Source organism: Artemia sp. Qi Xiang Cuo, unplaced genomic scaffold (genome assembly GCF_049724085.1).
Source record: "Artemia sp. Qi Xiang Cuo unplaced genomic scaffold, ASM4972408v1 HiC_scaffold_3115, whole genome shotgun sequence".
In the NCBI taxonomy this organism is placed as follows: domain Eukaryota; kingdom Metazoa; phylum Arthropoda; class Branchiopoda; order Anostraca; family Artemiidae; genus Artemia; species Artemia sp. Qi Xiang Cuo.
Genome location: NW_028300510.1, coordinates 152,658 through 175,690, shown reverse-complemented (window position 1 = coordinate 175,690; position 23,033 = coordinate 152,658). Strand labels below are relative to the sequence as shown.

Sequence of the window (23,033 nt, the reverse complement as noted above, 5' to 3'; positions counted from 1 at the left end):
CTAAAACGAACAGAAATTATCCCGTATATGAAAGAGGCTGTCCCGTCCTCAAAGCGTCGCTCTTTACGCTAAAGTCTGACTTTCTCACAACTCTTATTTTTTTTAAACAATAAAAAACCTAGGCGAAAAGAGTGAGGCGTTGAGGAGGGGAGACAGTCCCTTGCATATACGGAATCATTTCTGTTCGTTTTAAGTTTTAACGTCGTTCCTTACTTTCAGTTCAAAATACTTGTTTTTTTTTATTTAATTCCAGTCTAGTATTAGTTCCCCGTAAAGTATACCGCTTAAGACGCTTATAAGGTTTGCGGGTACAATTTGGTACCGTGGAGGAACACAAGATAAAAGTGAAAGACATTATTTATTTCAATGAGAGACAGCGAAGTAATGCTGCCTGAAGAAAGAGCCAAATGCCATTTATGTATTATTTGCTGTTTTTTCTTTCTTGGTCACTTCGTATTAAATTGATAGTCATAGAAAATTGGGCCGGGTCTACTCGATTGGAAATTCAAGTTTTCATTGACCTTATATGAGCTGAGAATGATTGGTTAGCAATCGGCCCTCCTTCCGTGTTCTTTTTTTTCTACCGCTCCCGTTTTAAAATATATACACACACAAAACTCATATACACACACCTGAAGTAAATTTTCGAAGCCTCTTAGTATTCTATGGATAGCTTTAAATTTTATGAATTTTAGATATTATAAATCATTATGAACCAAATTATTTGATGTATATTATTTTTTTTTTGAAGAATTTTGGGTTTCGGCCACTATTAGCACGAGTTGCTCCATACTTACAGTTCGTTACTACCAACTGTTTTATATCAAAATTCCACATTTAAAAACTGCAAGACTTAATTTGGAAGAACGGGTAAAAGTCTAGGTGTGGCAGTAAAAAAAATGTTTGTGGTTTTCGTTTTATCTTAAGCTAATGACATTTCAAATGACTTGATGAAGTAATTGGTCTATAAAACACTACCTCGGTTATCAACCTGGCGTGAGATTCCAACTAGTATAGGAAATTGGAACTTAAACATGTTCACCACTATTTAATAAAGACTTCATCAACTGTTAGTGTGTTTGCAAATCTTATTATGAGTAATGGCATGGCAAAAGAAAGAGAAAAAAATAGTGCTAAAGCGTGGATAATTGTTATTTCCAGCTTTTTTGCGAATGGTATAATTTTTGGAATTCATAATTGTTTCGGTGTTTTATACCCTTGGTTAAGAGATGAATTTGCGCAGAATAACGTTGATAATCCATCAGCCAAAGCATGTAAGTTCTCTCACATCATTCAATTAATGACTAAGCTAGTGATAACTGCCTGGTGATCCGAAGTACAAATTACTTCGGTCATATCTTGGATTTTTGTTCGTTTTTTTTTTCGGGGGATGGGGGTATTAGGCTACACAAAAAACTGAAAAAACACATAAAAAATTTACTTATATGCTTTTTTATTGCGCTTTTACGAGTCGGGTGATCATTTAGGGGAGGGGTCTGAAACCTCCTAGCCCCCCTCCCTGGATATGGTGCTGACTGCTTAACACAAATCCGGCTTTGGGAGTAAATTCAACTACAAATTCTAAAAATTGATATCAGCTTTTTTCGGAGACAGTTTTTTTTTCAATTTCAAATAGACCATTCCATAATTTCAAACCTATATTGAAATTAAAGTTTTCTTGATGGAAGTAAAGAGCGAAGATAAAAATTAAAACGAAGACAAATTCCAATTTATTTATTTTTTATTTTTTTTTTTTCCTGTCACCTGACATGTTCTACAGTAAATTGTTAGTATATTTTTGAACAGATGACTTCAAATAAAAGAGTTAGAAGAAACACAACTATAATACTGGAACAACTTTTCAGTCTAAAATACATTCAATCCGTACGAATATAGATCTCGAACGAACAAAATCAAATGGATTATTTGGGTTTGTTATACTTCTGACATACAGCCTAAATTCCTTAGCAATTCGAGAAACCTCAGTCATAAATAGTACAATAGCGCTGCCTTAGTAAAGAGCGATGTGGACAAAATTTATTAATAATCTTTTTTATCAATTTTCTTTTCAACAAGGCCCTTCGTATAGAAGGGGTTGTCGTAAAAACTCGTAGAAAAAGTTGAAAGAATTGATTGAAAATTTAAAGCTCTAGTGCCATTTTTAATAGTCAGAAGTGATTGTAGGGCATCCATGCCCCCTCCCACGCCTAATAATTTACCAAATACATCCAATCAAAATTTTTAGATAACCATTTATTCAACATAATGAAAGGTCCAGAAACTACGTCTCTTGGGATGTCAACCCTTCACAGCCCTCGGGCCAAGGGCCCATAAGTTAGTAAGTTCGCCTATTTTTTACATATAGTATTTGTAATTAGGAAAGATGCCACATTTTACCTTTAGTGTTGAAAAAGACCAGGGACATTCAGCGCAAGCTATCAGAGAATGTTTTGGGGAGTGTTGAACTAAATCAAAACTCGTTATGTGCTTACATATTGTCAAAAGGGCGTAACTCATAAATGACTAAGGGTGTTAATTTTAAAAATTTCACGGAATGATGAGGGGGATGATCAAGAAGGCAATATTTGCACGCTACTACTACTACTCATACTGCTAATAATACTACTGCTATTCTACTAAAGCTTTCATTTTACTAAAGCTACTACTACTACAACTACTGCTTCTGTAACCACAACTATCAAGACTGAGGATATTGAAGTACAAACTTGAGGAAATGTTGAGCGGAAAATTGAACTAAATCAAACCATACTACTTGTATACATATTGTGAAAAGGGCATATCAGCAATATCTTAGGAACGATATACCACATCATGCGGAAATTTACAGGGCAGGATGAGGGGGGTATTCAACTGACCAAAAGGCAATTATGTACATACTACTACTAATGCTACTGCTAGTACTGTTACTACTACTACTAATATTATACTAGTACTACTAAGGCTAAAGAGTATGACGGTAAATATTTAAGAGAATATTGAGGGGAAAGTTGAACTAAACCAGAACGCACTACATGCATGCAGGCTGTCAAAAGGGCGTTTTTCAGGAACTTTCTGATAATGCTTTTGGGAAGATCAATTCACCAAAAGGCAATATGTGTACGGTACTAATAATATTACTACCATTACTAGTACTACTACTACTACCACTACTACTACTACAACTACTACTCCTATCAGGGGCGAATCTCCAGCATTTTTATTGGAGGGGGGGGTGGCAAGAGGGGTCCATATCTGGATAGTCAAAGGGCATGGGATGTATAATATTTTTTTCTCCACTTTATTGGGGGGTTGGGGAGCAACTAATACTAAGGCCAAGACGATTAAGATGAAAATTTTAGGAAACGTTGAGTGGGAAATCAATCTGAATTAAAAGACACTATGGGCATACAGGCTGTCAAAAGGGCATATCGGTAAAACCATCGCAACGGCTAATAGCATTAAGTCACAAACATTCAGGGCTTGATGATGGGGATATTCAACTGACCAAAAGACAACATACTACTATTGTTACTATTACCACAGCTACTACTGATAGTAGCCTACTACTAAAACTAGTAGCAATATTCCTGCTACTATTACTTTTAATACTGCTACAACTAATGCAAGGGTATGAAGGTGAAAATTTTAGGGAATATTAAGGGGGGGAGGGGTTGAAATGAAGGAAAACTCACTGAGTGCATGCAGGTTGTCAAAAGGACGTATCCATAATATCTTAGGGACGGCTTGGAGTATGAAGCTGAAGCTTACAGGACTTGTTATAGGGGATGTTGAACTAACCAAAAGGCAAATATTTGCATGCTACTCCTCCTCCTACTACTACTGCTATTTCTATTGCTACTACTACTACTACTACTACACCTTCTGCTACTGCTACTATTATTACTGCTTCGAAATCTAATACTGCTCCCAAAGCTCAGGGTAGGCTACCAAGGTGAGAATTTCAAGGAATGTTGAGACAGTGTTGAACTAAGTCAAAACACACTATGTCTATGCAGGCTGTTGAAAGGACATGTAAACAATGGCGCAGAAACTATTTACGGAAATAAGTTGAATCTTTCAGTGTGTGTTGAGGGGATATTGAAAAGAACAAAAGATATTATGTGCATACTGCTACTAATGCTACTACTACTACTACTACTACAGCTATTGCTACTACTGAAGCTAAGCGTATTAAGGTGAAGCTTTCAGGGAATGATTAGGGGACTGCTGAACTAAATCAAAACACACTATGAGCATGCATTTTGTCAATAGGGTGTACCAGCAATATCTCAGGGACGCATTAGATTATTAAGCTGACACTTTCAGGTTATGTTAAGGTGGATTTTGAACCAACACAAGGTACTATTTGAGTACAACTACTACCACGATTACTTTTCTTTGAAGATGTCTTTTGTGAAAAAGTTTTTTACAATTAATTTTTAGCAAAAACCTATGTTTAAAAATCCTTTAAATATAAGGACGTATTCTGGGTCAATTTCTTATAGCTAGTTTTGTAGATGCATCGTGTACAAATTGCGAAGCAATAATATTTTTTTTTTTTTAAATACAATATACAATAAACCTTACGATAAGATCTTTGTCTAGCTCGGTGATGAAGCTAAAGAAGTCAAAATGAGTTTTTATTAAAATAGCACATTAGCTATAAGTTTTGATTCCTACTTCTTTTAATTTTCCCCACGAAATATGCACAACTTTGTCACGTAGAGAAAGAATCCCAAAGTGAATAATAATCTGTCAAACATTTCGTGGTAACGAACGATAAGGAAGGAACGACTCGGCCCAATTGTAACCGAGATTCAAAAAACAGAAACTTTGATAACAATTAATGCATCAAAAGAATTGATTTTTTATGTTGGTTCCAAATATATAAAATCCTTTAAGTTTAATGTTAAAAATCAAAAGCTATGAGTCTGAAAAATTTGCCTGATTTCCAAAAAAAAGGGGGAAACAAACCCAAAAGGCCAAGTGATCTCAATAAAAATCCCATCATCAGAAACACTGTATCAGAGAATTCTACTCCTGTTTAGATTCTACTTCCTGTTTACATAAATTTGGAGTTTTGTATTTTTGCCAGAAGAAACATCACGGCTGCGTGTTTAATTGTTTTTTTTCTTTTTTTTTTTTTTTTTTCTTTGCGCAAGGTGGATCGTATCGAACCAGTGGTTGTAGAAGATTGAGAATGGACTCATTCTAACGGAATTCTAACTGCCCTTTTAAGCAACCAAAAATATTGGAGGGTGAATAACCCCCCTCTTACTTTCCTTTTTTCCATAAAGACATCGGATCAAAATTGGGTGAAAGGCAATTGGTTCAACATAGTTAAAAACTAATTTCCCTGGGGAGAAGAGTTTCCGGAGAGAATTCTAAGGGAGGGGGAATTTTATTGCATGGTTTGAAAAACAGTCAGAAATTAGATAAAAAAAAAAGTTCTTTTCAATTGAAAGCAAAACTGCTGTCAAGCAGGGTCGTATCCAGGATCTTCTTCGGGGAGAGGTAAAACACATCCTCCTCCGAATATACATGTGTACACATGTAATGCATGTATAACACATGTATTACATGTGTTTTATATGTAATATGTATCTTTGTTACTTTTGTACGAATCAGACCAAACTTAAGGGGGGGGGTCAAACTGGTAGCCCCCTCCCCCAATAGAAAACAAGAGAAGATAATGAGGAAATTTGTGAAGACAGCGAATAACACGCTAGTGTTATTCACACACACACACACACACACACACACACACACACACACACACACACACACACACACACACACACACACACACACACACACACACACACACACACACACACACACACACACACACACACACACACACACACACACACACACACACACACACACACACACACACACACACACACACACACACACACACACACACACACACACACACACACACACACACACACACACACACACACACACACACACACACACACACACACACACACACACACACACACACACACACACACACACACACACACACACACACACACACACACACACACACACACACACACACACACACACACACACACACACACACACACACACACACACACACACACACACACACACACACACACACACACACACACACACACACACACACACACACACACACACACACACACACACACACACACACACACACACACACACACACACACACACACACACACACACACACACACACACACACACACACACACACACACACACACACACACACACACACACACACACACACACACACACACACACACACACACACACACACACACACACACACACACACACACACACACACACACACACACACACACACACACACACACACACACACACACACACACACACACACACACACACACACACACACACACACACACACACACACACACACACACACACACACACACACACACACACACACACACACACACACACACACACACACACACACACACACACACACACATATATATATATATATATATATATATATATATATATATATATATATATATATATATATATATATATATATATATATATATATATATATATATATATATATATATATATATATATATGTGTGTGTGTGTGTGTGTGTGTGTGTGTGTGTGTGTGTGTGTGTGTGTGTGTGTGTGTGTGTGTGGGGTATATATATATATATATATATATATATATATATATATATATATATATATATATATATATATATATAGCCGTTAATTTCCTACTAATTCCTACTACTAAGCCGTTAAATTCCTACTAATTTACAAGAAAATAATTTGAATTAGGCCTATGTATGGACGGCTTTTTCTTATAATGTATGTCTAACTTCGTCCACCGAATCCCTTTGTCTTTGTGATTGAGGGTATTATTGCTGCATTTCCACTTTCCAGAAGAAAAATTTTATATAATTCTGGACAAGTTTTCCAAATTGATTTAATTGCAATCAAGAGAAATAATAGCAAATTCAGCGTTGGGTAATTTCATTGTATACAATATTATACGGCTATATATCTACTTATTGGCTGGTGGGGGAGGTTAAGTTCGTTGGTACGACTTAAGGAATCATATAAGTAATTCTTTCAGTATGTTTTTAAAATAGTATTCGGATATTTACAGTGTTTCCTTGTCGGGAGTGGTATTGCTCCAATAATAGCTAATTGAGAAATAATGGTTCCTCTATTAATTTCCAGCTTTTGTGGGGTCTCTTGCCGTTGGTATGACATTCCTATCTTCTCCAGTGGCTGGAATCCTTACAGATAAATTTGGTGCAAAGAGCACCGCTTTGCTTGGAGCCATCCTTGCGTCAACTGGCATGCTTTTATCAGCGTATTCGTTAAATAAGGTGAAGTTGTAAATGTTTTTATGTTCTATCGGTTTTCGGTTTTTATTTTTCGGCTATTTTTTAACAAACTGATTCTCAGTTTTTCTATTTTTCTCAATTATCGGATTTTATTCTTCGTTTTCAATTGAAAAAAATCGATTGTCGAGTTTTTTCTTGATTTATAATTGGAATTTAATAATTTTTTCAGTTTATGTTTCATTAATCAAGTTTTTGGTATGTTCTTTTTTGCTTAACTACAATTTGGATGCTTCAACGAAAGACGCAAATTTTGCTACCATCCAGTTCTTAAAAAACTCAGATTTATCCATTTGCCAAATGGAATTTTTGAAATTTGCATTGCACATTTTTTACTTTGCAAATAAGTCAGAAATAATTAAAAATATGAAAAACTTTCTAACTTTGAATCTCGCGTGTTTCGAAGTTTAAGCGTGATAACCAAGGCAAAAAGTAAGAGCGTAACATCACAAAAGCACTAAACAACCACTTGTAATCGTAACATAACATCAAAAGTGTATGTATGTGCGTATTTATATAATAGTATCTAGACAACATAATATCTGACCAATCAGGATTGCTTACACAAAGAGAAAACACATTTCATTGACTGAAAATGAATTCAGCTTTATAGTATTTTTAACTATACAAGTCATGCCGGAAGTTTTTGTCTCGGTTAAAACCATTAACCTGCAGAAAATGGCAACATTCCTAGTTTAAGGAAAATCTGCTTTTTTTTACCTTGAGACATGTGCACAACGCTTCTCGCTCCATCAGTTTTTACAATGACGTGCAATGAAAAACACTGGGTGTTCAGTTAAAAAAAAAGGAAAAATAGACAGATGGGGTTTTTGTCAATGCATGATTAATCGTACACTAAGGTCTGCACTAAATTTGCTAGAATTTAGTGGTTTATCCCTTTAAGGCTTCCGGCGACAAAATTTGATCAGTAAATTTTTTTTTTAATACTTTTGACAGGCAGGACATTAGAGTTGTTCTTTTCAATTTTTTGAACGAAAATACCAAAAGACACTTTTGAATGAAAATATCCCACCCCCAAAATTTATTCTTCAAAATCTACGGAGAAGAGGAAAATTTTGAGAGGGTGTTCTGGATTGTTTATTTTATTGATTGAATTTATTTGCTATATTATAGATTCTTTCTATGAAAAAATAAGAAAAAAAATACATACAATGAACAGTTTATGCTTCTATCTCCAAATTGTGTATAAAACCTAGATGCGTTTGATATTCACACAGTAAGGACCTTCCGTTACTGTAAATTCCTTTTATATCTGCCTCGTTGGTATAGGAACCGATAGGCTATTCAATTGTTTAGTGCCACTGATATACAGATATCTTATAATAAGCTGGGTGCTAAGTTAAAAGAAGAGGCGTCCCTGTGATCCTTTTCATCCTCTTGTGCGATTATTTTGATTTGCATTGTTGTTTTTTATATTTAATGTTGCTTTGCATGTGTTTCTTCTATATTTGTTTTTATTTTTATTGCCATCTGTTACTCCAATTTATTATATATAATGTTAGTGGGTAAAAAACAAATTATTAATATATTAGACAGCCAATCTTTCAAATATTCTATTGTTTCAACTGAAGATGTAAACTTATTGTAGCATTGTATGACTTGTGGTTGAAAAACAGGTTTATTTTCTTTTTCCAGTTCTACTTTTTTCAAACTAATCTTTCCTTGTGTTTCTTTTCAGCTATTTTCTTTTTTACTTCTTTTACAAAACTCTTTGTCTCTTCAAGCAAAACCAAGCTTTTCACTATTTTTTGTACCCTTTTACTTAGCCTTTTACAACTTCTACCATTCTAATGACCTGAATTCAATTAAAAATGTTTTTTTATAGTCATTAAAGATTACTGGACTAAAATTGTGAAGTTTGATGTATTTTTCTTATTCCGTGAAGCTTAGCACTACTATACCAAAACTAAGAACTCACTGCACCACCAATCTGTAGATGCCATCACAGCTGCACACGATCCTCCTCTACCTTGCAATATTCAAAGCTTCACTCCTAGCCCCTCCAATGAAATTTCCCCGTCTTTTAAATCCTTTCTTATGACCTCTTCCTTTTCTTCTATTTCTTCTTCTATTCGGGGTGACCAACTAAGTTTCATTTATCATGCCAATTTTCTTTCATGAAACAGATTTGAAATCATTTTTCCCGTGATTTCATAACACGGGTCCTGCAGAGCCCTGGGGTTCTTTAAAAAACTATTTAAGGTTTTAAAGACCAGAGTAAGCTTTGATTAAATACAAAAAAACATGATAACTAAGATAAAAAAAAACTATTAATTAATGAAAGAGATATGACATATGTGTGCCTATTTGTGTCCTTGCAAACAAATGTGGGTGCTTACAAATATGTTGTGCTAGTCTCTCAAGAGGAGAACGACTGAAAAGAGTGACGTAGGCATTTCAGGCATTATAGTTAAAATAAAGCTAAAAACAATCCTTCAGCAGCACGGTATGCAATTGCAGTCTACGTTTTTGCAAAATGTTCTTCGTTATTGCTCTTTTAAATACTTTTAAATTTAGTTGCATTATTAGCCGTTGCTGGAAGATCACAAATACTGATCCTTCAGGTTTGTAGCAGCTTCTTCAACTCTCTTTATAATTAGCACGTAAAATTAAACCATAAATTAATTGCCTGATAAAAAGTTAGAACCAGATAATATAAAAATAGTATTCTAAGTCACAGGCACGCAACAAAAAACAAGAATAGTTGTAATCAATGGTAATATAGAGTCAGATCCAAATAAGTGGTATTTCTTGTTTCAATCACGTTCGGAAGTAGAGTAGTACCTACCATTTTGCTAACTCTATGTTCCTTCCTATGCTATTCCAGGAGCTTATGTTCCTTCCTGTGTTATTTGGGGAGATTACGTTCCTTGGCACCTTTTCAGAGCATGTACCTATGAATTCTAGACGATTATGTTCCTTCCTGTGCTATTTGAGGAGATTACGTTCCTTGACACTTTTTCAGGGCATGTAGTTATGGATTTGGGTGGATTATGTTCCTTCCTATGCTATTCTATAGCGCTATGTTCCTTCCTATGCTATTATAAGGGCTTATGTTCCTTCCTATGCTAGTCTGTAGCGCTAAGTTCCTTCTTATTCTATTCAAAGAGTTTATGGCCCCTCCCATGCAATTCTAATGGTTCATGTTTCATCCTACGATATTTCATAGCACTATGTTCCTTCTTATGCTATTCTTAGGGCTTATGTTCCCTCACATGATATTCTATATCCTTATGTTCCTTCCTGTGTTATTCTATGGGACCTCTACACGTGATTAAGTCAAAAGTGTAATAGATATGAAGCGTACAAGAAAACCCACGCCTAAGACACTACAGTTACACGTGGACATTAAAAAAAAAGCTGGAGGCTATAAAGTGATTAAACACGTTTTGAAACTAGATGCTATTTGCATGCCAAAAAATTGGATGCTACAATCAGAATTGTTTGATTGACAGTTGCAAAAAGGGATAAGGGATTCGCGAATTGGACTGTACGAACGTTATTAATTGAATAATAGGAAAACAAACCGACCTAGATAACATTTGCGAATTGGATCGTACTAAGATGGAGAAACAAAAAGGGGTGGTCTTATGACTTGTCCTACCTTTACTTCTTCGATGTGTACTGTATAATACACAAGTGGTGTTTGAACAGTGTTGTCAATTTAAAATAGAGTTTAACGAGCAATGGGTGAAAAGTGTTTTGGGGGTGATGGGTTGATTGGCAGAAGGATGTATTAGCATAGTTATAGTGGAGGGCGAGTTGCTAGCGAAAAACTCGTGTGGATGAGTTGAAATAATATTTTTTAAGAAGAAATGGCTGAAAAGTGTTTTGGGGGAGATGGCTTGATTGGCAGAAGGATGTATTAGCGTAGTTATAGTGGAGGGCTAGTTTCCAGTGAAAAACCTGTGTGGATGAGTTGAAATAAAATTTTTAATAAGAAATGGCTGAAAAGTGTTTTGGGGGAGATGGGTTGATTGGCAGAAGGATGTATTAGAGAAAATTGCCTAATTATCGAAAAATGGGGAAACACCCTCCAAAAGTCAACAGGATTAGAATTGTCTTGGGGGGAATTTTCCATGGGAAGGTTGGGGGTATTTTTACGTGAAAACAACTTCAACCATGGCCCGCCCCCTGCGACCAGAAATTAAATTATAAAAAAGTTTCTTCGCCTCTTGAATACACAATGCCGAAATTTCATTCAAGAAATTACGAAAAAATTGTAAGTAAGTAACAAAATCTCTGTGTGTGGGCAGGGTAGAGCAAATTCCTCACAAATTCCACTATTTAATGCAAAAGTGTAATAGATATGAACCCTACGAAATGGCTGAAAAGTGTTTTGGGGGAGATGGCTTGAATGGCAGAAGGATGTATTAGCGTAATTATAGTGGAGGGCGAGTTGCTAGCGAAAAACCCGTGTGGATTAGTTGAAATAAAATATATAATAAGAAAAGGCTTAAGATAGGGTTTTTGTAGATGTGGTGTTTGTCAGAAGTTTTCATTAGGAAAATCGCCTAATAATCGAAAAATGGGGAAACACCATCCAAAAGTCGTCAGGAATGGAATTATCTTGGGGGGAATTTTCCATGGAAAAGGAGGGGGGGATTTTTACGTGTAAAAAACTTCAACCATGACCCACCCTGCGTGATCAGATGTTGAGTTATAAAAAAAGTTTCTTTGCCTCTCGAATACACAACTCTGAGCTTTCAGTCGGAAAACAATGACGGAATTTTCAGTGGGTTCTAAATTCCAATCAATAAGCTCATAAAAAGTCTGGATTTCTTACTGTGATTCCTAAGAGTACGGATTATTTTGCTGCAACACCGCCAGATAGAGGTAACTAGATTTTAAACATTACAAAATATTTGAAAAATGAAAAAACACCCTCCCCCCCCCGTGATGATTGGACTGGATGGGGGGGGAAAATTTTATGGACAAGAAGGGGGTGATTTTTACGTGAAAACAACTTCAACCATGGCCCGCTCCCCAGCGATCAGAAGTTGAATTATAAAAAAGTTTCTTCGCCTCTCGAATACACAATGCTGAAATTTCATTCAAGAAATTATAAAAAAATTGTAAGTAAGGGTTCAGTTGTAATCAATAAGCTCATCAAAAGATTTGGTTTCTAGTTCTGATTCCAAAGATTTAGGATTCATTAACTTTAGTATTGCCAGTCAGAAGCTACGAGCTTGAAAAAATCGCCTTATAATCGAAAAATGGGGAAACACCATCCAAAAGTCGACAGGAATGGAATTGTCTTGGGGGGAATTTTTCATGGAAAAGGGGGAGGGTATTTTTACGTGAAAACAACTTCAACCATGGCCCCCTCCCCGCAATCAGAAATTAAATTATAAAAAAAGTTTCTTCACCTCTTGAATACACAATGCAGAAATTTCATTCAAGAAATTACGAAAAAATTGTAAGTAAGTAACAATGTCTCTGTGTGTGTTGTGTGCAAGGTAGAGCAATTTCCTCACAAATTCCACTATTTAATGCCCCCTTCCGCCCCGGACCGTACTGCGGGCCTGGGACCGTCGCGGGCCGGGAAGCGCCAAGGGCCGGGAAGCGCCGCGGGCCGGGGAGTGTCGCGGGCAGGGGAGCGCCGTGGACCAGGGAGCGCCGTGGACCGGGGCGAAGGGGGCATTAAATAGTGGAATTTGTGAGGAAATTGCTCTACCTTGCACACACACACCCAGAGATATTGTTACTTACTTACAATTTTTTCGTCATTTCTTGAATGAAATTTCTGCATTGTGTATTCAAGAGGTGAAGAAACTTTTTATAATTTAATGTCTGATTGCAAGGGGCGGCCTATGGTTGAAGTTGTTTTCACGTAAAAATACCCGAATGAAATTTCTGCATTGTGTATTCAAGATGTGAAGAAACTTTTTTATAATTTAATTTCTGATCGCTGGGGCGCCGGCCATGGTTGAAGTTGTCTTCACGTAAAAATACCCTCCCCCTCCTGTCGACTTTTGGAGGGTGTTTCCCCATTTTTCAAAAATTAGGCGATTTTCTCAAGCTCATAGCTTTTGATTGGCAGCACTAAAGTTAATGAATCCTAAATCTTTGGGATCAGAACAAGAAACCAATTCTTTTGATGAGCCTAATGATTAGAATTGAACCCTTACATAAATTTTCGTATAGTTTCCCGAATGAAAGCTCTGCATTGTGTATTGAAGAGGTGAAGAAACTTTTTTTATAATTTAATTTCTGATCGCGGGGAGCGGGTCATGGTTGAAGTTGTTTTCACGTAAAAATACCCTCCCCCTTTCCATGGAAAGTTCCCCCCCAGACAATTCCATTCCTATCGACTTTTGGAGAGTGTTTCCTTATTTTTCGATAATTAGGCAATTTCCTCAAGCTCATAGCTTTTGATTGGCAACACTAAAGCTAATGAATCCTAAATCTTTGGAATCAGCATAAGAAACCAATTCTTTTGATGAGCCTATTGATTACAACTGAACCCTCACTTACATTTTCGTATAATTTCTCGAATGAAATCTCTGCATTGTGTATTGAAGAGGCGAAGAAAATTTTTTATAATTTAATTTCTGATCACTGGGGAGCCAGCCATGGTTGAAATTGTTTTCGAGTAAAAATATCCTCCCCCTTTTCCATGAAAAATTCCCCCCGTGACAATTCCATTCCTGTCGACTTTTGGAGGGTGTTTCCCCATTTTTTGATAATTAGGATATTTTCTCAAGCTCATAGCTTTTGATTGGCAACACTAAAGTTAATGAATCCTAAATCTTTGGAATCAGCATAAGGAACGAATTGTTTTGGTGAGCCTATTGATTACAACTGAACCCTTACTTACAATTTTTCATAATTTCTTGAATAAAATTTCTGCATTGTGTATTCAAGAGATGAAGAAACTTTTTTTTATAATTTTATTTCTGATCGCGGGGACCGGGCCATGGTTGAAATTGTTTTCACGTAAAAATACCCTTCCCCTTTTCCATGGAAAATTTCCCCCCAAGACAATTCCATTTCTGTCGACTTTTGGAGGGGTGTTTCCCCATTTTTTGATAATTAGGCGATTTTCTCAAGCTCATAGCTTTTGATTGGCAACACTAAAGTTAATTAATCCGAAATCTTTGGAATCAGCATAAGAAACCAATTCTTTTGATGAGCCTATTAATTACAACTGAACCCTTACTTACAATTTCTTATAATTTCTTGAATGAAATTTCTGCATTGTGTATTCGAGAGGTGAAGAAACATTTTTATAATTTAATTTCTGATCGCTGGGAAGCGGGCCATGGTTGAAGTTGTTTTCACGTAAAAATCCCCTCCCCCTTTGCCATAGAATATTCCCCCCAAGACAATTCCCTTCCTGTCGAGTTTTGGAGGGTGTTTTCCCTATTTTTCGATAATTAGGCAATTTTCTCAAGCTCATAGCTTTTGATTGGCAACACTAAAGTTAATGAATCCTAAATCTTTGGAATCAGCATAAGAAACCAATTCTTTTGATGAGCCTATTGATTACAACTGAACCCTTACTTACAATTTTTTCCTAATTTCTTGAATGAAATTTCTGCATTGTGTATTCAAGAGGTGAAGAAACTTTTTTATAATTTAATTTCTGATCGCGCGGAGCGGGCCATGGTTGAAAATGTTTTCACGTAAAAATACCCTCCCCCTTTTCCATGGAAAATTCCCCCCAAGACAATTCCATTCCTGTGTATGTTAAACCATTATGAAAATTTAATTGTAAGGTATGAGCATTTTATACAAAATATCACAGACGAATAAAAACCCGGAGAGGTAGAGCTAGGTCAACTCGCAATGTCATTCTATCATCATTAACCATTTTAATAGATTTATGTTGTCCCAAATTTATGACAAATTGCCTGAGTTAACAAGTCCTCGTCAGACTCTATTTTAAACTGACAACCCTGTTCAAACACTACTTGTGTATTATACAGAACACTTCGAAGTATTCGCAAATGCTAAACCCTTTTTTTCCACCTTAATAGGATCAAATCCGCAAATACTAAACCTTTTTTTGGAGCTATGATCGCAATGAATGGTACCTGTTATCAGACCAAAATGCAAATTGCCAAAAAAAAAAAACACGCCATGCTAAATGTGCTTTCAAAAACCCATCTGGTTGAAAACATGTTTGTTATTGTTAACCATTTCCAAAGATTGATATTGTTCCAAATTTATTATAAATATCCCGTTTATTTTGCATTGTCCACTTGATAATGTAGTTCCTCAGGCTTGGGTTTTCTTGTAGGGTTCATATCTATTACACGTTTGTATTAAATAGTGGAATTTTTTAGGAAATTGCTTTACCTTCCACACACACAGAGACATTGTTACTTACTTACAATTTTTATCGCTAACCATTTCCAAAGATTGATATTGTTCCAAATTTATTATAAATATCTCGTTTTTTTTTGCAATGTCCACTTGATACTGTAGTGCCTCAGGCGTGGGTTTTCTTGTAGGGTTTCTGTAAGTTTCTGTAATTTATAATAAATATCTCGTTTTTTTTGCAATGTCCACGTGATACTGTTGTGCCTCAGGCGTGGGTTTTCTTGTAGGGTTCATATCTATTACACTTTTGCGTTAAATAGTGGAATTTGTGAGGAAATTCCTCTACCTTGCACAAACACAGAGACATTGTTACTTACTTACAATTTTTTCGTAATTTTTTGAATGAAATGTAACATCTGTAAATTGACACCTATTTCATCACCTTCGAGTCTCTTTGGCGTACTCTGTCCTTCTGTTTAAATTATGGTCCTTCACTCCTTTCGTCTTGGCAAAATTTTTAAGGCACTTACAACATAGTTACTTCATGGAACAGTTCGGGTATCATTGTGTTCACACGACGAGATTTGTATAATTGTCAACTGGGAAATGATGCTTCCAACTACAGGTGTGGGAATATGCTATCAGAGTTCATTCTCACCTGCTTATTGATAGTTCATAGGGTGACTTATCATTAAGGGGGCGAATACTGGGAATGCGTTCATTTTATTCTTAGCATATCATTTTTGGGATATTTTAAGGCACATAGAGAATGTATTTCTCGTATAAAATTGTTCTTCGTGCACTTAGGGATCACAGTTCTCTTATAAAATTGTTAGTGGATGGCTTGTGTCTATTAACCTTTGCGGTGATTCCTAGGTTAATCACGGGGGAATTGAAGTTTGGATTTGGAATAGGTCGACATCAAACGATAGTGACTCCTTCAACATATTGTCTTCTAACTTGTGGGAGGGGTGGATTGTCACTGAGATGTTAGTCACTGGGGTTAATTTTAGTTTCTGTAATTTATTATAAATATCTCGTTTTTTTTTGCAATGTCCACTTGATACTGTAGTGCCTCAGGCGTGGGTTTTCTTGTAGGGTTCATATCTATTACACTTTTGTATTAAATAGTGGAATTTGTGAGGAAATTGCTCTACCTTGCAGACACACAGAGATTTTGTTACTTACTTACAATTTTTTCGTAATTTCTTGAATGAAATTTCGGCATTGTGTATTCAAGAGGTGAAGAAACCTTATAATAATTTAATTTTTGATCGCAGGGGGCGGGCCATGGTTGAAGTTGTTTTCACGTAAAAATAGCCTCTCCCGTGTCTATGGAAAATTCCCCCAAGACCATTCTAGTCCTATCGACTTTTGGAGGGTGTTTCCCCATTTTTCGATAATTAGGCGATTTTCTCTAATGCATCCTTCTGCCAATCAACCCATGTACCCCAAAACACTTTTCAGCCATTTCTCGTTAAAAATTTTATTTCAACTCATCCACACGGGTTTTTCGCTAGCAACTCGCCCTCCACTGTAACTACGCTAATACATCCTTCTGCCAATCAAGCCATCTCCCCCAAAACACTTTTCAGCCATTTCTTCTTAAAAAATATTATTTCAACTCATCCACATGGGTTTTTCGCCAGCAACTCGCCCTCCACTATAACTATGCTAATACATCGTTCTGCCAATCAGCCCATCTCCCCCAAAACACTTTTCACCCATTTCTCGTTAAACTCTATTTTAAATTGACAACACTGTTCAAACAATACTTGTGTATTATACAGTACACATCGAAGAAGTAAAGGTAGGTCAAGTCATAAGACCACCCCTTTTTGTTTCTCCATCTTAATACGATCCAATTCGCAAATGTTATCTAGCTCTGTTTTTTTTTCCTATTATTCAATTAATAACGTTCGTACAGTCCAATTCGCGAATCCCTTATCCCTTTTAGCAACTGTCAATCAAACAATTCTGATTGTAGCATCCAATTTTTTGGCATGCAAATAGTATCTAGTTTGAAAACGTGTTTAATCACTTTATAGCTTGCCAGCTTTTTTTTAAATGTCCACGTGTAACTGTAGTGTCTCAGGCATGGGTTTTCTTGTACGCTTCATATCTATTACACTTTTGACTTAATCACGTGTAGAGGTCCCATAGAATAACACAGGAAGGAACAAAAGGCCATAGAATAGCATGGGAGGGAACATAAACCCTTATAATAGCATGGGAGGGAACATAAACCCTTATAATAGCATTGGAAGGAACATAGCGATATAGAATAGCATGGGAGGGAACATAAACTCTTATAATAGCATAAGGAGGAACATAGCGCTATAGAATATCATAGGAAGGAACATAATCCACCCAAATCCATAACTACATGCCCTGAAAAAGTGTCAAGGAGCGTAATCTCCTAATATAGCACAGGAAAGAACATAGTCGGAAAGAATCCATAGGTACATGCTCTGGAAAGGTACCAAGGAACGTAATCTCCCCAAATAACACAGGAAGGAGCATAAGCTCCTGGAATAGCATAGGAAGGAACATAGAGTCAGCAAAATGGTAAGTACTACTCTACTTTCGGAAATCTTTACTTGAGCCATGGAAGAAAAAGCATAAAGAGCTCGCCAAAACACGGATTTTTTTACCTCTTTCACAAGATTTGTTCGTAATATCTTGGCAATTCCTTTTCTAAATAAAGCAGTTTTTCCTACCTCATGTCGATGTCAAATTGGTAATAAGAATTACCCGTCGTAACATTCGCAAGAAGGTACAAAATTCAACTGTCAAAATGGAATAGCATATCGATGCATAACATGTAGATTTGTTCGTGTTTTAAAACAAAAATTCGTTGAGCAAATTAGGGTACTAGATAATTCCAATTGTAATCGTTTCCTATTCTTCTAAACATATAGACCTAACGGATGAAGTAGTACCTTTTAAGTTTTCTTTGCCTTATTCGACGTTCTTTAAGGCGTGGAGGTTTTCATTAAGCTGACTTTTCACTTTGTATTTCACGGACAAAACGCCAAATGAATCAGCCATTTATAAAGTTAGTGTTACTATGCTGAAACAAAAAGAAAAAAATCTCACAGCTTCACTGATTGATTTGCCTCCCGGCTTATCTGTAAACTAACAAGTGAAAACCGTGAACAGTCTGTAAGGTTGTAGCTCTCCAATAATGAAGAGTAAATGGGCCACCAACAGAAAAGGGGGGGGAGGGACATACGAAAAGGGTCCACTTCACTTCTTGCAATATTGTGGATATCTGAAGATATATTTTGAAAAAAAACTAAGATAAGTTTACACTCCAATTATAATTTCTGAGGGCGAGTCTTATACCTTTAAGCGATATTTGGTCAAGGGTTTTGTCACGCGTGGTAAAATCTACAGTGTATTAAATGAATTTCCAGAATTATAGCAATTAGCCAGCACACTCTGTAAGGTGCCAACAGGCGAACACTGGTTTAATCATCACTAATATTCTACAGCTAGGCCGTACCCAAGATTTTTTTTCGGAGGGGGTTTTACTCAAAGATTTTTTTCGGGGGGAGGGGGTACACAAAAAACCTGAATAAACGCATACAAAATTTGTTTATATCCATTTTTGTTACGTTTTTACGAGTCAAAAACATTTGGGGGGGGGGGGTGTCAAACCCCTTAGCCCCCCTCTGGGTACGGCCTTGTTCTACAGTAGGAAAACTTCGTTGAATCTGCAGATTCCAAGGCAACACCGGTTTGTGTACTAATTAGGTATCCGTAAACGTGTTCCCGATTTCATCCATCTCTATCTAGAGAATAGGATATTACAACTGTATACCAGTGTTACAGTTTAAGGGTTATTTTTATAGGCAAAACCTATTTGTAGAATCAAGATCCAGACTTTTCTTTTATTTCCAATTTTAACCAGTTTCCCTTACCCAAAGTTAAGTGTGCATATAAATGTAGAGGGCCTCTCATTCTTGAGCTCCATGCTGCTTAGTGAGCTTAAGCTCTTTTGGCGAGACTCTATAGATGTATTTTTCTTCCTGTAGAACTGTGTATGAGGAATTAACAATCCTGGACATCAGTATACTCTCAGACCAAGGGCGTATCCAGGAATTTGGTTCATCGGGGGGGAGGGGGATAGGTACCACAAAACTGTATAAAATGCATTAAAAAATTTGTTTACATGTATTTAGGTACGTTTTCACGAGTCGGATAAAACTTTGCGGATGGGGGCTCATCCCTGGTATCACGCACCCCCCTCCCCCTAGATACACCCTTGTCTGAGATAATACCAAGTTATGATTTGTAGGATCATACAACTTTTTTTATTTGTCTTGAAGTGCATTATGTTTTTTTTTGCATAGGTTGAAGTTCTTTACGTAACATACGGAGTCATGTTTGGAGGTGGTTCAAGTCTCGCGTACAACCCGTCTTTGGTTGTTTTAGGTCATCATTTTGACAAGCGTCTTGGCCTTATCAACGGCATTGTTACTGCTGGGAGCTCTATTTTCACTGTTACCTTACCATTTATTCTACAATATATTCTAGATAGAGCAGGATTAGTTGCAACATTACAGGTAAATAATTATATTTAATAAAAACAAATTGCACTTCACCAGGCACAATTGTATGGAAGGATGATTCCGAAATCCCCGAAATGAAAACAAATAAACGAGCGTGAATTGTCAGTTTAATATACATATACTAATATTCATTCCTTAAAGTTTGTTAATTTTTTATTTACTAAAGAAACAAAAAGTTGTAGCGATAAAAAAATTTGATTGGCCTTAATTGTGGTAATAATTGTGGTAATAAAGATTTACCGCGTCAAATGTAATCTTAGGCTTTAAAGCTGTGCACTTACACCTTATAAGTTCTCCGATAGAGCCACTCATAGCGCTAAGGACTGCACCATATGTAATATTTTGATTTTAGGTGATGTATCGATTGTACCCCTCACAGGAAGCGAGACAATAAAATATTTAATTATATAAATGTAACCCCCTTTCCTTGGGTTATCTCGAAATCAGTGACCTGTTCTAGCATGTAGAAATCAGATCCCTGGGAGCACTACCTTGGAGGCATACGAACTAATTACCTGTCGTGTGACTAGATACAGACATATAAAATGAAATAAACACAAATATAGAAGCAATAGATTTATTGTAACTTACATTTAAGGTGTACAGCAATGCTCACTTCAATTGACGACAAATAGGAGCAGAGATAATAATAATGACTGAATTGCAATGCCTGAACGCCGAAATAATTCTGATCATAATAATCCTCTAAAAAGCACTTTTACCACACTATAAAATATAGTTTTTGTCCTGCGCTCTAAGAGCTGGCTCACAATTGGCCCAAGTCCTGAGGAGGGGGCCGCTATTTTGTAATTATGTTCGCAAACTCACTGCATTATGCGGACTATTTATCCAATAATTTTGTTTTAAATATTTCTGATGATTCCAACCTTCACACACTCTTATAGCTCAGACTTCCTGCGAAAAATTGTATCTATCATTTTTCTTATTGCCAAAGATCTTAGCGAAATCCAAAACCGTCTAGCGTCATTGTTTTACTGAAGCTAAAATGCAATTTCTCTTTTTGCTGATTAAGAATTTAAACTCTTGGAAACGGTATTTGAACTTAATTAGGGGACGTTGAATTTCTGTCGGAATTGTCTTTAGAAAAGGGAATTTTATTTTTTTGTATTTTAAATATATCACATTTTACTCATGGTACATATTACCCTTCCCATTATTTAATGACGTCCCGTCATTAGGATTTGCTTGCCCTTGCGCTTTTGAAATATTTGAGATCTATTTACTATTTGTCCTACGTAATTGTAATTGACATTGTATTATTTTATACTTTTATATAACCTTAATAAGGAGTGATAAAAATTTTCTATATTACTTTTCTTATTTTATTATACATCCCTATCTAAAATTTATCTACGGGACTAAGATTATTTATGGTTCTAGCCTAGCTACTTTACTAAAGGTTTTTTTTCTACATCGAACACTGATCACTTTTACATTTCCAACAAGGTTGGGGCTGTTCTACCTTTACATGAGAGTTTTTGTGAGAATTCACCTTTTTCAATTTTTTTTTATTTTTCTGTCTATAGGGCCCACTGCTTTCTATCTACGCTACATTAAATGAATAGCACGACAACGCTACACATAACTCTATCTGAAAATCTAACACTACATATAAGAACGATTTAAAACACACAATATTGGGATATTGGGTTTACCACGTTCACTGGTAGCATTAGCACACTTTCGCTGGGGATGTTTGCTAAGTAACATTAATAATAAAATGTTAGAATTTTTGATTTACCAAAGTTATTAAGAAGTAACATATGTAAATTCACACATTTTTCATCACCTTCGTGTTTCTTTAGCATATTCAATCCTTTTGTTGTAAATTATGGTCCTTCACTCTTTTCGTCTTGACAAAATTTTTAAAGCACTTACGATACAGTTTCTTCATAAAACAGTTCAAGCAGGATTGTGTTCACACGACAAGCGTTCTCTAATTGTCAACTGGGAAATGATGCTTCTAACTACAGGTGTGGGAATAAGCTATCAGAGTTCATTCTCACCTGCTTATTGATAGTTCATAGGGTGCCTTATCATTAAGGGGGCGAATACTGGGAATGCGTTCATTTTATTCTCAGCATATCATTTTTGGGATATTTTAAGGCACATAGACAATGTATTTCTCGTATAAAATTGTTCTTCGTGCACTTAGGGATCACAGTTCTCTTATAAAATTGTTAGTGGATGGCTTGTGTCCATTAACCTTTGCGGTGATTCCTAGGTTAATCACGGGGGAATTGAAGTTTGGATTTGGAATAGGTCGACATCAAACGATAGTGACTCCTTCAACATATTGTCTTCTAACTTGTGGGAGGGGTGGATTGTCACTGAGATGTTAGTCACTGGGGTTAATTTTAGTTTCTTTAGTTCAATTGTTGATTTCCAGGTCCATTTTTCGGTAATTACTTCGTAATATTTATGGGATAACAGAGATATTAACTTTTCGCATTTGATAGAGGTGATAGGATGGATTCCGAGAGATGGTCGAAAGGGATTCGACGCGTGAATCTGCGACACATAAATGATTTTTGGGGTCATCAAATGTCATATCTATACAGTCGTATGGTACATGGTTCCATAATGATTATCAAGGGTGATATTTATGTACTTATATCTTGTACTGGTCGATGGAGCTCTTAGGATTTAAGTGATTATATAGTTCTATATTGCACTGCATACTGAAAATCAAATATAGTGTTACCTTATACGTGATA

General features: G+C 36.2%; 1 protein-coding gene across 1 annotated transcript in view; it reads left to right on the top strand.

Annotated features, from left to right (window-relative positions):
* The first annotated feature begins 1,050 nt into the window (after nt 1–1,050).
* LOC148938576 (monocarboxylate transporter 10-like) overlaps nt 1,051–23,033 on the top strand; it is a 71,536-nt gene continuing 49,553 nt past the window's right edge. Inside the window, exons 1-3 of the mRNA XM_089107689.1 lie at nt 1,051–1,274; nt 7,263–7,414; nt 20,077–20,289. Of these exons, the coding sequence (XP_088963815.1) occupies nt 1,094–1,274; nt 7,263–7,414; nt 20,077–20,289 (546 nt within the window). The 5' untranslated portion in view covers nt 1,051–1,093. The remainder of the gene's footprint in view (nt 1,275–7,262; nt 7,415–20,076; nt 20,290–23,033) is intronic.